Here is a 15,440-nt window from a genome sequence, read left to right as displayed (position 1 = left end):
CATACTGGTTGACCTTTTTCTGCTTGATTCCTCTGTTGGTAAAGCATCTCAAACACGTTATGAAGGAATTCCCCATGATTCCCAGTCCTAGTGTCCCTAGTTTGGGGGTGGTTAGAATTTGTTAATGTTTTTGAAAGAAATCTGATCATCTCCTGATTATCAAGGCTATCAATTTTATCATTTTTTTTTAAATAACTGTTTTCTATGTGAATATATTGTAAAATGTAATTTATTAAACATTTTTACTTAATTTTCAGCCTGATTACATTACTGCAGTTCTAATTCTAATATGCTAAATATCTCCTCAAGAGTCATTTCTTCTTATTATTAATATGAACAACTATTGAAAATAATCAGACAAAACTAATTCTTATGTGGCCATGATTTAATAAAATGAAGGAATAAATTCTTAATCTGTGGGCACAAGTTTACTAAAATTGGAAAAAATAAACATATTTAGGAACAAATTGTTCATTTGTGAGCACAACATATTATTTAATTTTTATTTTATTTATTTTTTTTACAAAGAAAACAGTTGTGCTGCTTAATATTTTTGTGAAAACTGTAAAACAAAAATGTCTTTTGTAAGCAGCAAATGGCTGGAATACGCTACATGCTTTCAGCTTCAGAATCTGAGTCCATCCAGCCGGAGGAGATCAAACTTGTTTGATTTTTTTAGAAACGGTTTAGAAACCTTGCCCCTAAAGTTTGGGACACGGAGAAACAAAACCCGGTCAAAAAGAGGAAGTAATCTCATGAAAGCGAAACCGATCTTACTCCAAAAACACCCGTTAACCTTGTAACTGCAAACAATTACATTATTATTTTTTATGTATATTAAATACTGGTAAATATAAGGAAACCTTTACAAACATAAACATTATTTAGCCGATATGTGAGCCTGGAGCACAAAAGCAGTCATGAGTAGCACAGGTATATCTGTAGCAATAGACAACAATACATTGTATGAATCAAAATTATACATTTCTCTTTTATGCCAAAAATCATTAGGATATTAAGATCATGTTCCATGAAGATATTTTGTAAATTTCCTACCGTAAATATATCAAAACTTAATTTTTGATTAGTAATATGCATTACTAAGAACTTAATTTGAACAACTTTAAAGGAGATTTTCTCAATATTTAGATTTTTTTGCTCCCTCAGATTCCAGATTTTCAAATAGTTGTATCTCAGACAAATATTGTCTGATCATAACAAACCATACATCAATGGAAAGATTAGCTTTCAGTATTCAGATGATGCATAAATCTCAATTTCAGAAAATTGACACTTAAGACTGGTTTTGTGGTCCAGGGTCACATTTAGTTCCTTTCACTCCGCAACAACACTTTACATTTAACGATATTACAGAACAAGAATAACAAAAAAAGCTGCTATAATTTATATATTAAACTGTAATATAAAACAATCACACTATAAGCTAGTGGCTTTTATTATAAACAGCACACAAACGTCAAGCGAAGCTGAAACGTCAGTGTGCTCATGAGCCTCTCTCATTCAACCAGAATCCAAATGTTTACATTTTTGCCATATTTGTATTATTTGGTTGTTAAAGTATTATTTATTATGTAGCCTAAACATGATTTTATATTTAATTTATGTTCCAATATCCGCGTAAAATCCTTCACATGTGTAAAAATGTTTGTTTGGCACTGCACACTGATTTCACAGAGGACCTTTTAAAATAAACAGTGTAACTTTTATATTTGGTTGACTGCGTTTTAGTTTGATGATGAATAGCTCAAATGTCAAGCAACGCTAGAACTAATGTTGTTTGTGTGCATGTGAGGCGCCTGTGCGATCAGATGGGTTTAATCAAACAAAAATATAAAGAAATAAAATGCATTAAGAGTGTCACAAAAAGGAGCGTAGCCTATAGGAATATATTTTGTGTAGTCCTAATTATTTGATTCCTTTTGTAGACTTAATTTCAGTTTTTCTCCGTGCACAGAAGCGCTGCAGGTGCATGATGCAACAATGTGTGACTCCTCATGGTCAAAAAATATTCTAATCTACTGGTTACCGATCGACTAATGAGCATCGGTTGTCATTCAGGAAAATAATCGAAATGAACAAAATGCCGGTATTATACAATTCTCCAGCAGATTTACTATGCTGCATGCAAGGTCGGGTAACTCAAAAACTTGCTGAGACCATACATCAGATTTGATCGAAGCCACCACTCACGTCCATATTGATCAATTCCAAGTTTTGCGTAGAAACGACCATACGGCCAATTTTCTGTCGTACGTTCGTTTCGTAAATGAGGCCCATATTGTTTTCATTTGTCATGTGTCTCCTAGCAACACGGCACAGTTCCTGCCTGAGTTTGTTATGATTGAAGCGATTTTAAAGTCTGGTAGTGTTTGATCCTCAGTCGTTTAGTGTATGTTGCCTGGTGTTTAAAAATCTGTTCAGATTGTAAAAGTCGTGTAGTGTATTACGTGTAGTGCTTTACGAACTGCATCTTGTCAGAGTTTGGAGAACTGAAAGCAGTCTAATTATACAGAACTTGCTTCAGATCAGTTGACTAGTTGCCGAGGCAGCTCCCTGACTAGTGTGCGTCTGTGAAGCTGCGCTGCTGCTCTGAGTGATAATGCAGAAGGGCTTTATGTAAGCGTGTAGATCAGCCTGTGCTGTGAGTCAGCAGGGTAATTGGAGACTGTGGGTGACATGAGGGCCAAATATTACACAGAGAGATGGATTGCTCATTTTCCATTCGTGGGCACTGGATGTAAAGCCTTTTTCTGCCGCAGCGAAGAGAGACGTTACATCTCTGAACTGATGCTGCATGGGGACTGAGACGCTCATCAGACTTGGTCATCAGTAGTCAGTTCCACACTAAATAAAAACTAACTAAATAAAAATAATTTAATTTGTTACAAGCTAACTTATTCTTTTTTACAGTATATACGTTTTTTTTATTTAATATTAATAAAATGAAAAAAAAAAAATCTTATGGGAAAGACAAAGAACTCGTACACAGAAAAAAAGTTGTTTTTTATTATAAAGACTATATACCATACTTAACGCTTTCCCTGCCAGCGTTTTTGAAAAAACGTTGCCAGCCCGCCAGTGTTTTTGCTGATTTTCACTAAAATGTCTTGGCCCCCAGAATATTTTGTTGTATGAATATCTGAACATGTAATACATCAAAATAAAGATCAGACCCTCTACTTAATTTTTTTTTTTTTAAATCAGTTTTATTCTACGTTCAAGCATTTTTTTTTTTTTTTTATCAACATTTGAGTGTAGGTAGGTTTCAGTAAAACAGCAACATTTTGAGCAAAAAGCTGAGGAAATCGCATTTTTGACAAATATCTGGATCATATTCAGTAATATTATCAAAGCAAAGATGCAGTAGATGTCTTCCATCAGTATCTCAAAGCTTGCACAGGCCTTTAACACTTTATAGATCGACATTTCACTCGTTAACATTAGGCAGTTTTCATTTATATGCAGTTAGTGTTGATGATCGCATTATTTTTCATGTGCATATGCTTACATATGAGATTGCTGGTTTCTGCGTCTTCCTCGTCTGTGTTTTTGATCGGCACTTTCTAGACTCGTTCAGGAGATGCATAATAGCGCCCCCTAGCATATAACAGGGAAAATACAGAAACCCAGATAATTCTGTGTTTGGAGGCGAAAGAGTTAATATATTTTAGTTCAATATAATCATTTTTAGGCTTTTTTTGTTAGTTAGTATTTAGTTTATTTAGCTTATTTTACTTTTCAGAAGACCTTGATGTTTATTATGATGTCTTTTTAAAATAGGCATCATATTTTCATGTGCTATTTTTTCAATGCAAAAACAAGATGATTATCAATTTGACCAATATAAAATGCACTTTACGTATATGACATTTCAATTTAGTGCGCCAATCGCATATTGTATAAATACACTGTATTACAGTTGCATGCGAAAGTTTGGGAACCCCTTGCAGAATCTGTGAAAATGTGGATAATTTTACCAAAATAAGAGAGATCATACAAAATGCATGTTATTTTTATTTAGTACTGTCCTGAGTAAGATATTTTCCATAAAAGATGTTTACATATAGTCCACAAGACAAAAAAAATAGCTGAAATTATTAAAATAACCCCATTCAAAAGTTTGGGAACCCTTGGTTCTTAATACTGTGTGTGGTTACCTGGATGATCTACGACTGTTTTTTTGTTTTGTGATGGTTGTTCATGAGTCCCTTGTTTGTTCTGAACAGTTAAACTGAGCACTGTTCTTCAGATAAATCCTCCAGGTCCTGCAGAATCTTCAGTTTTCCAGCATCTTTTGCATATTTGAACCCTTTCCAGCAGTAACTGTATGATTTTGAGATCCATTTTTTCACGCTGAGGATGATTGAGGGACTCAAACACAACAATTAAAAAAGGTTCAAACATCCACTGATGCTCCTGAAGGAAACACGATGCATTAAGAGCCGGGGGTGAAAACTTTTTGAATTTGAAGATCAAGGTAAATTGTACTTAATTTGTCTTCCAGGAAACATGCAAGTAGCTTCTGTTGCTTCCGAAGGGCAGAACTAAATGGAAAAAAAATATATATTTCTACAAAATAAGAAAAATTTGGACATCTTCATTCTGTTCAAAAGTTTTCACCCCCGGCTCTTAATGCATCGTGTTTCCTTCTGGAGCATCAGTGAATGTTTGAACCTTTTTTAATTGTTGTGTTTGAGTCCCTCAATCATCCTCAGTGTGAAAAGAACACTTTTTCTGAAGAACAGTGCTCAGTTTAATTGTTCAGAACAAACAAGGGACTCATGAATAACCATCACAAAACATCGTAGATCATCCAGGTAACCACACACAGTATTAAGAACCAAGGGTTCCCAAACTTTTGAATGGGGTTATTTTAATAATTTCAGCTATTTTTTTGTCCTGAGTGTCTATTTACACTAAGTGCAAATAGCTCATCTTGTTGGCAAAGGCTATTTACACTAACTCCGCCCACTAACGTGTGATTGGGTTAGATGGTAAGGCGCATGCTTTTTGAAGCGATCGACCCGAGTTCAAGCCCACCTTTTGCCAAACATTTTTTTCTCCCTTTTCAAATCTCATATCGCATCAGAAAGGCATTTATTTTCAATAAAAATGAAGGAAATGATCAAAAAGTTGAAAATAAAGTATTAGGGTAAATGTAGGGAGGGCTTTATTGTCCCAATAAGGTGGCATCCATTTAATAAATTTGAATTAAAATGATAATTTACACTCAGTACGTTATTATTGCGTACTGTTTTATAATGTACTACAATACTGAGGTGCAGATAATTGCCACTATTTGCAATAAGTAGTATAAATAGCAGAAAATCTTACTATTTTAACAGTGTAAATAGAATCCATCGCTATTTGCACTTAGTGTAAATAGCATCTGTCACTAAAAAATATATGCTATTTGCACTTAGTGCAAATAGCCACTGCCTTTTTTGTCTTGTGGACTATATGTAAACATCTTTTATGGAAAATATCTTACTCAGGACAGTACTAATTAAAAAATAACATGCATTTTGCATGATCTCTTATTTTGTTAAAAATATTCACATTTTCACAGATTCTGCAAGGGGTTCCCAAACTTTCGCATGCAACTGTATATTATTGTTATATAGTATAATAAATTTAGTTAGTCTGATGTTCTACACTTTGAACTGTGTATAATAAAACAACATTTTAGCAATATACGTGTTTCTTGCGAGAATTTGATTTCGCCACACTCAAGCGAGCATCAGAAGAGAAAACTGCATTTTAGGAGTGTTGTAGTCACAGTGTCAACCAGCAGGGGCCAACAGGTCAGATGCCCTGTTGCCATGGTTACAAGTGACCCTTTGACCTCATTCACACTGAGAGCCACGCCGGTATCAGACGGACTGTATGTGAAGCTGCTCTTCTCATGTTTCCTGCTGATTTGTAACGTTTGTCTTTGCTTTTTTCCCCACAGGTTTGGATGGAGTTGCCACAGATCTAGATAAAAGAAAAGAAGTCTTCGGGCAAAATCTTATACCTCCAAAGAAGCCAAAAACTTTTTTACAGTTAGTGTGGGAAGCATTACAAGATGTGACCCTCATTATCCTGGAGATTGCAGCGCTGATCTCTCTGGGACTGTCCTTTTATCAGCCGCCTGGAGAGGGCAGCGAGTGTGAGTATCTTTGAAGCTGTCATAGACTTCTCCTATTCTACAACAAATGATTTGCAAATAAATATATAGGCCTATATATAGATGTGCACTTCTTATTAATTTATAAATGTAACCAAGGCCCCACAGGGTTTTCTAGGCCCCCGCAATCCAGTTATCCTCCTTTATTGTTGCTCTAAACCTATATGGCTTTATGTGTTCTGTTCGATGTGAAAAACATCCCAGTGCTTTTCATCCATGCAGTGAGAGTCAATGGGGTCTGAAAATAAATAGAAAAATATCTTCTTTTAGTCAGAATTTATAGACAGAACATGTCACTTTAATGTTGAGGTTAGTTCATATTAACCAGTAGTTTAACAGCTGCTTTTGTACTGTAGGTACATGTATGCTGCAGAAGTTTGATGTAATACTTATGTTACTGCATAAGTTCACAGTTGCCCCAAAATGTATGTTGTCACGTCAGCCACATTTTGTATTACGTTATATTGCACACATACCAAACCAGTGGTTTGCACTCAAACACTGCACAAGCTTTTCTCACGTCTAACTTCACTGACTGAGCCATTTTTACATTGACTTCTAACCAACTGATGTCGAGGTGGTTTATAATGGATGTCAATTCCCAAACATTCCCTCTGGGCACAAAATCTGGTGCTCATGGCATCTTATTCTGGCCAAGTACCGAGAAAAGTGTCTGTCTGACTTGTAAAACAATCAACAGCAGTTAGTTTAGTTTTGACGTGCTGCTGTTTAGAAACAGAGTTACCTGAAATACACACTACCACAATATCAGAGCAGCTATTTGAAACAGTGCAAACTACTTTTTTGTTTGAGGTTTTGATGAAATGTGTGTTTGTGCATCTATCTTCACTATAAATGATTTTACATGCATTGAGTTTCAGACATTTTTAAGCGTGGCTGAAGTGTCCATATACACTAAAAATGGTAATCTAAAAGTGGTAGCATCTGAATTAACTGAATCCATCACTATATACACCTAAATACTATACCAACAAAACTCATTTTATACATTTAATCAGATTAAAATAGCTCGTTGAGGTAACAGTTACAGTTTACTATTACACTCTTAAAAATAAAGGTGCTTCACGATGCCAAAGAAGAACCTTTTTGTCTAAATAGTTCCATAAAGAACCTTTAACATCTGAAGAACCTTTCTGTTTGACAAAAGCTTCTTTGTGGCGGAAGAAGGTTCTTCAGATTTTAAAAAGGTAAGAAAGAGAACCTTTGACTGAATGCTTCTTCCTATGGCATCGCTGTGAAGAACATTTTAAGCACCTTTATTTTTAAGAGTGTATAATATATAAGTTATATATATAATATGCAAACCTGTTTTGATTGCTGGACATCTGATGGTTGAAGCGGTGCTCAAGCAGCTCTTGTCAGCGAGCATGACTGTGCATTCAGAGTGAGGGAATCCAGTGAAAGAACGCTTTCCAGGTCTCTAGACTTAATGAAGCGTGCACTGGAAGAATAACCTTTAGGTGAAGGCCATACATCAAGCCACTGGGCCATAAAATGTGCATGGAACTCAAAAACATTAAGGCAGCATAATGCTGAGCAAGCATTATCAATCACTATAATGCTCAAGGATTCAATTACTCCAGGAATGGAAAATTATCTTTTATTGAAAATGATCATAGTGCTGGAATGGACAATTCATTCTAGTCAGTGGGTTTGTTTGGACAGATCATTTAAATGAAGTTTGCATTTTAGGTCTTCTTTTTTGATAAGAACACTTAAATGAAATGCTGCTGCTGTTTTGGACTAGTTCCTGAACCAGGAAAGCTCTGCTTAAATGACTAATTCTATTATAGTGTTTTATATGTTTATAATGAAATTGTTCCCTTGAGAAACTTCATGCAGTTAACTACATTCTGTAGCTTAATTACTTTCTAAGAAGCTTAAAGTTTCCCTCACATGGTTCATTATAAGCATTGTTATGCAAATTTCACGTTAATATGCATAATACATCTTCGGTGGACTTTTAAAGATCAGTAAGAGTGCGGCGATAGAGAAGAGAGTCTGCAGATGAAGCGTCCGCACAAACATGAGCTCCGCTGGCATCCACCCTGCCACTGATTCTGAGATTTGTGACACTTGTTCTTGTTTTAATGGAGAACGGCGCTGTCTGTGTCTCTTAAGGAAGATGAATTGCACTGCTGCTCCGTGTGTCCAGACATGGCTGCCGTTCAGGCTGAATTATGCCCGTACAGACCTTCAAGCTGCAGCTCCCGCATGAAGAGAGGCATAGGCACTGTACAGATCGATGCAGGCAAACTCTCACTTTCCAGCCCAAGAGCTGGCAGCAGCACATTACACCTCAAGAAGGATCTGTCGCTTAAAATACATCACGAAGGTCATTTGTTCACATAAACCTCAGGCTGGTCCAAACCTGAGTTTTTTCATGCAGTTCATAAATATAAAAAAAAAAAAAAAAAAAAAAAAGTAAAGATCATGTTCCATAAAGATATTTTGTAAATTTCCTACTATAAATACATCAAAACTTAATTTCTGATTAGTAATATGCATTGCTAAGAACTTCATTTGAACAACTTTAAAGGTGATTTTCTCAATATTTAGATTTTTTTGCTCCCTCAGATTCCAGATTTTCAAATAGTTGTATCTCAGACAAATATTGTCTGATCATAACAAACCATACACCAATGGAAAGATTATTTATTCAGCTTTTAGATAAATCTCAATTTTCAATGTCGAAAACTTGACCCTTATGACTGGTTTTGTGGTCCACGGTCAAATATATGTGTGTATATTGTGTGTATTTATTAGGTATATATAAATACAAACACATGCATGTATATATTTAACAAAAACATTTTATGTTTATATATTAAATATATTTCCATATAATGTAAAATATAAGAATATAAATATATAAATGTATATACATGTAAATATTTTTACTATATATACACTCACCTAAAGGATTATTAGGAACACCTGTTCAATTTCTCATTAATGCAATTATCTAATCAACCAATCACATGGCAGTTGCTTCAATGCATTTAGGGGTGTGGTCCTGGTCAAGACAATCTCCTGAACTCCAAACTGAATGTCAGAATGGGAAAGAAAGGTGATTTAAGCAATTTTGAGCGTGGCATGGTTGTTGGTCCCAGACGGGCCGGTCTGAGTATTTCACAATCTGCTCAGTTACTGGGATTTTCACGCACAACCATTTCTAGGGTTTACAAAGAATGGTGTGAAAAGGGAAAAACATCCAGTATGCGGCAGTCCTGTGGGCGAAAATGCCTTGTTGATGCTAGAGGTCAGAGGAGAATGGGCCGACTGATTCAAGCTGATAGAAGAGCAACTTTGACTGAAATAACCACTCGTTACAACCGAGGTATGCAGCAAAGCATTTGTGAAGCCACAACACACACAACCTTGAGGCGGATGGGCTACAACAGCAGAAGACCCCACCGGGTACCACTCATCTCCACTACAAATAGGAAAAAGAGGCTACAATTTGCACGAGCTCACCAAAATTGGACGGTTGAAGACTGGAAAAATGTTGCCTGGTCTGATGAGTCTCGATTTCTGTTGAGACATTCAGATGGTAGAGTCAGAATTTGGCGTAAACAGAATGAGAACATGGATCCATCATGCCTTGTTACCACTGTGCAGGCTGGTGGTGGTGGTGTAATGGTGTGGGGGATGTTTTCTTGGCACACTTTAGGCCCCTTAGTGCCAATTGGGCATCGTTTAAATGCCACGGCCTACCTGAGCATTGTTTCTGACCATGTCCATCCCTTTATGACCACCATGTACCCATCCTCTGATGGCTACTTCCAGCAGGATAATGCACCATGTCACAAAGCTCGAATCATTTCAAATTGGTTTCTTGAACATGACAATGAGTTCACTGTACTAAAATGGCCCCCACAGTCACCAGATCTCAACCCAATAGAGCATCTTTGGGATGTGGTGGAACTATATATATATAGTTAATATAATATAGAAAAAAAAAAAATCATTTAGACACTATACAACTTAAGTTTCTTATTTTTATTTATTTTTTTGTTGTTTAAAAAGGAAAGACTCAAAATGATTTTCTTTGGTGATCATCATTATGCTGAACTATCAAATGAGCTTAAACCGGAATGCCAGAAATAGGTCAGAAACATGTATTTGTCTAACTCTGACAGAATTCTGATCAAATAAGCGCTAACTGTGTGTGTGGTTTGGTGAAGTGTCAGAGTCACGAGCTGTTATCTAACGTTGCTCAGCACCGCGGACAGCTCCACACATCCTGCACAGAATGAAGCAGTGTGAAAGTCCAATGAAAGAGATGCACCGCCATCAAGAGATTCCTTACTGCACAGCCTAAAAATAGACATCTGAAACCCACACACAGCAATATTCATCAGAAGGCGGGGACATGATTTAAAGGGATAGATCACCTCATAAATTACACCCCATCTTGTTCCAAAACCATTCAACTTTTGATTTTCTTCTTCCAATTCAAGATATGTATGGATTGGTATAATTTTATTAGAAGTTCTGATCACATTTTCTTTAAACTTTTCACTTTTATCTTCTCTAGTTCATTTGGAATGGTGTATGTATAAAGAAAAACGACTAAATCAGTTTGAAAATTACAAACATTCAACTCAATTAAAATGAATGTGTTAGAATCATTAAAATAAAGTCTAGAAACAGCTTTTTTTGGCATGTCACAAGTCATGTCAATATTCACTCGTCGGTCATTTATTTTTCTATTTTTGCAACCATTCATTACATTTATTTGTTTATATATATCAATGATTGTATTGCTGTATTTATTTCAGTATTTATTCATTTCCATTTCATCATTCCTATAGCACGTATGTGGAAAAAACTACAAGCTACTAACAGAAATGACCTACCTGTAATTTACATTGACGCTAGTTAGGAGAGGAATGTATCTTTAAAAATAAAAGAAATAAAGATAATAATAATAATAATAATTCAATGACACACTTGAAACACAGAAACAACAATAAAAATCAGAAAGTATTTAAAATAAATAAATAAATAGTTTTACAAAATCCACAGTATCCATCAAACATGCTCCGAAATGCTCTCTACTACAGATCTCTACTTTTCTTTTCTTTTTCTGACATTTAAATTTACAGAGTTTGCATTTTAGATCTACTTTATGTATAGCAGACGATTTAGTGAAATGCTGTAAAGGTCTACTTAAATGATGTATTGCTGTGTTTTATGCTCATAGTGACATTGTTCCCTTTAGAAGCTTAATGTAGTTAATTAAGGATAGCTTGATTACTTTCTAAGTAGCTTGCAGCTTTCCTCACATGGATTTGTCAAAAACATTAGTATGCAAATTACACGGTAATATGCATTATACACCTGCAGTGGACTTTTAATGATCACTAACAGCGCGGCGGTAGAGATGTGCTGAGACGAGTCTGTGGACACCAAGATGTAGCGGCTGATCATTTACTATTTTAATGTATTCCTTAAATCAGTCCAGTGTAGGGACGTTTCTAATGACAGGAGGAGGAGCATGCTATCATTTAGAGCCAGCAGAAGAAAAACTCTCACCTTGATTGATTTGAGTGCGAAGGAGAGTTGCTGAAGAATAAGAGAGCCAGCCAAACAAAAAGTGCAAGATGTCAAATGTTGGAAACAGTGTGTGTGTTTGCAGTTTTCCTGAAGCAGACGGTATGTCCTGGTGTATTCAGTGGACAGTGCGTACTAGTGATTTCCAGCAATCAGGGTGTTCCTGTGCTTGCAGTCAATGCGTCTGCTGTTTTCTCCTGCACAGCTGGAGCAGGACTGGCCTCTGCTGCAGACAGACCCCCAGCGGAGTCACTGCAACCCTCACACTACATCACTCCAGCAGAAAATCATTGGAAATAATTAGACATGACCTGAATGTGTGTACATCATAAAACGGATTGATTTCTAGATGAATTTCTTCATCAGTGTGTGGTTTATAGTTATTTAGCCGTGAATACGTTACCCAGTTCAGATATGGGATTTGTCAGAATCTTTTTCAGTGTTTATCTAACATTATTCTGGTGTTATATAAAATGCGCTCAATGCATACGCAGTAATCACAGTTATTATGAATCATTGTGTTCGTGCAATATTCTGCATGGAGTGCCATATTTAATCACATTCATGTGATTCACTCCAAGTGAAAATACTTTGGTAAATATGAAAATGTGGCCTTTACATTTCAGCTTAATGAAAATAAATGTCATTAACCAGATCCATCATCTATCAGGAATATCATTAGCAAATATATGTACGTCCTGTGCCCTTATAAACCTAATGTTTTAAGCAAAACATTTTTTTTTTTTTATTTGAAAAATAATTTATGTGTCTTGTGTGTTTTTATGTGTCTGTCTTTGTTTGTGATTTTGTTTATCAGAAATGGCTCCTTTAGCTTTCCATTTTACATTATAATGCAAAAATATGCAGAGACGTGATGTGAGAAGTGACACTTTCTATGAATAGTGTACAAATTAGAGCCTGAAACTCTTTAAAAGATTTAATATTTTAATATTCAAACAAAAGCGTTATATGAGAACAAAAATTATTATTATTATCAAAAGCATGGGTAAAAGGGTTGCAAGTTTTAATTTCACCTCCACCTCTTTCAGATAAAACTGAAGGCATGTTTGGTACCACTCGCTGGATATTTCACTTTAAAAGTGTTTCAAGGTGCACATTTTAACAATAAGTCTGGTCTGGGAATTATTCGCTTAAAATTGTAAATTTACTTTGCTGATTTTTAATAGACTACCAGAATTGTATCCCTTTCTTCTGATGGCTGTTTGTTATGGTTAACGGGATTTGTTTCCATCAGCATGTTTAAAACTGGCCTTCCTCTTTCTGCAGCCTGTGGGGCGACGAATGCAGGTGCGGAGGACGAGGGGGAAGCGGAGGCCGGTTGGATCGAAGGGGCTGCTATCTTACTCTCAGTGGTCTGTGTTGTTCTGGTCACGGCCTTCAACGACTGGAGCAAAGAGAAACAGTTCAGGGGTTTACAGAGCCGCATCGAACAGGAACAGAAATTCCAGGTGGTGCGAGGAGGGCAGGTCATCCAACTTCCTGTAGCAGATATTCTGGTTGGCGATATTGCACAAATCAAGTATGGTATGTGTCCTCATTTTTTATTTTTTAAAACTTATCAGGTGTTTAGAATTGGATGGCACAGGCTGAGTTATAGGTCCTTTACATGCAGTCCGCTAGCAGTCACATGGCACTACATGGCACAAGCTGATTGGCCTACACTGATTCTGCAGCCAGTGATCGGCTAGCTCAATATTTAAATACTTAGTTTAGCGTTGACTGTAAGGCCTTGTTTACACTGGTATTAAGATGTGTTTTTGTCGATAAGATCACAAGCATACCAGGCAGACTCATTCCCGTTTACATCTGCTGTTTTAATCTGCTCTTTTGTCTAATTTCTTATAAGTCTATAAGTGGGTGTATGCATGGGCCTTTTCTGATCTTTTGATCTAATGTTGCAAAATAAGCTCATGAAATTTACACACAAATGTTAAAAGAGCCAACAGAAAACAATATGGAGAGCAGCAACTTTTGGTGTTGTCCACTTTTGATCGGATCAACAACAATGCATCTTAATACCAGGTGTAAAGTTGGGCCTCCAGCACACTATCAGAGTTCCTACGAAATCCTCCACCTCCCCCAGCTCCACCTATTTGTTAGATTTGCTACATGGTTTATGTACACCTATTATGCAGCAGCAGCATGAACTCCATTAACAACCAACTACATTAACATTGTCATATTTTATATTACCATGTTAAAACTATCCCAAGTACTGTAATGACTGAAGTAGCTAATATATATAGTATATAGTATTTCAAGTTCAAGTCCAAGTTTATTTGTATAGCGCTTTTTACGATACAAATCGTTGCAAAGCAGCTCTACAGGAAATTAAGTTTCCACAATATATTTATATATTGCAGAACCTTAATATATTTAACTTATGGCAAAATTTGGTAATTCTGTATGTTGTCTGAGCGTTGGCATCCTCTGAGGTCCTCTGAGGGGTTGGCATCATCTTTTCTCAGGTGTTCGGTCATCTCAGATCATTTAAGGGTTGGATCCAGACTGAAGCTTCTGTAATTCCTAGTTACCACGGGATGTTAATCAACAGAGAAACAAATAGAGACATAATTAGCGTAGCTGCTGTTCCATCTAAGCAAAAATGATTTGTTCAACCCAAGCTAAAGAATAATAATAATGTACATTTGATCAGATATAACTGCAGTACAACATTATAAGATGCATTATGTGAATGCTTGGCTAAAGAGATGTGTCTTTAATCTAGATTTAAACAGAGAGAGTGTGTCTGAACCGTTATAGTACAGTATATATGGGTGATTCTTCAATGTTTCTGTCTTCTAGGATAATTTTTTAAAAAACATTTTGTGTGGTGTTACATGCTAAACTCGTAAATTTTAAATAGTATTGAGCTCAATCTTTTTAAATCATCATTCACAGCTTTTATGAGCTCATATTGAGAGACTACAGTACATACAATGTTTAAACTACAATTCATGTCAAACTACAAAACCATTTAAATGATTTATTGAAGACATGAAGGTGATGAAAAATGGTTAAAAACATTCTAAGAAATACATATACATTCTAATCTACATATACACATTGTCCTTAAATCTTGATAATAAAAAAATTATAACATTTATTAAAGTTAATTTTTCAAGATTGAAGGTTCACCCATATGTAATCTGAAGTCCACTAATTAAGTGGTGCATTATCAAGAGAGCTTTTACACATGACTGGACATCATTGCTGTGCAAGGAAGCAAGACTGATCTGTGTCATTAATTACAGTTTGATTATGAGAGTTGGTGAAGCAGATCAAGACTTTTTATCGAACAAAAGGGCTGTGCTGGTTCTGCAGTGTTGGAGAGGTTCCGGTTATTATTTCGGATCTCCTGAACAAGTGGGAGGCAGATAATGTAGCTGTTGACAGTGATGGAGCGATCCTGTGGGTGAGAGCGTTTGGCAGGCTGGAAGAGAGGTTCCATCTCCTTGACTAGTACAGTGATGGTTAGCAGTCTCAGGTTTACCGTTATTTTTGAATATGTGTGGGAGTTGATATGTTGCTTTGCAAAGATGTAAAATGAAAGCAAAATTAGCTCTGAACGAAATTACATTCTCTTGATACATAAAACAACAGAAGGGCCAAATACCAAACCCTGGGGAACACCTACAATATAGTGTTG

General features: G+C 36.0%; 1 protein-coding gene across 8 annotated transcripts in view; it reads left to right on the top strand.

Annotated features, from left to right (window-relative positions):
- Window positions 1-15,440, top strand: part of LOC306856995 (plasma membrane calcium-transporting ATPase 2-like) — a gene marked incomplete at both ends in the record, with an annotated part of 78,462 nt that overhangs the window by 23,407 nt on the left and 39,615 nt on the right. For all 8 annotated transcript variants that reach the window (XM_079396596.1, XM_079396595.1, XM_079396602.1 and 5 more), the window contains 2 exons: window positions 5,975-6,172; window positions 13,058-13,315. In XM_079396596.1, the coding sequence (XP_079252722.1) occupies window positions 5,975-6,172; window positions 13,058-13,315 (456 nt within the window). The remainder of the gene's footprint in view (window positions 1-5,974; window positions 6,173-13,057; window positions 13,316-15,440) is intronic.

The sequence above is a fragment of the Barbus barbus genome (assembly GCF_936440315.1).
Source record: "Barbus barbus genome assembly, chromosome: 37".
Lineage (NCBI taxonomy): Eukaryota > Metazoa > Chordata > Actinopteri > Cypriniformes > Cyprinidae > Barbus > Barbus barbus.
The sequence above is the reverse complement of the archived record's forward strand: the minus strand, read 5'-3'. Positions and strand labels throughout refer to the sequence as shown.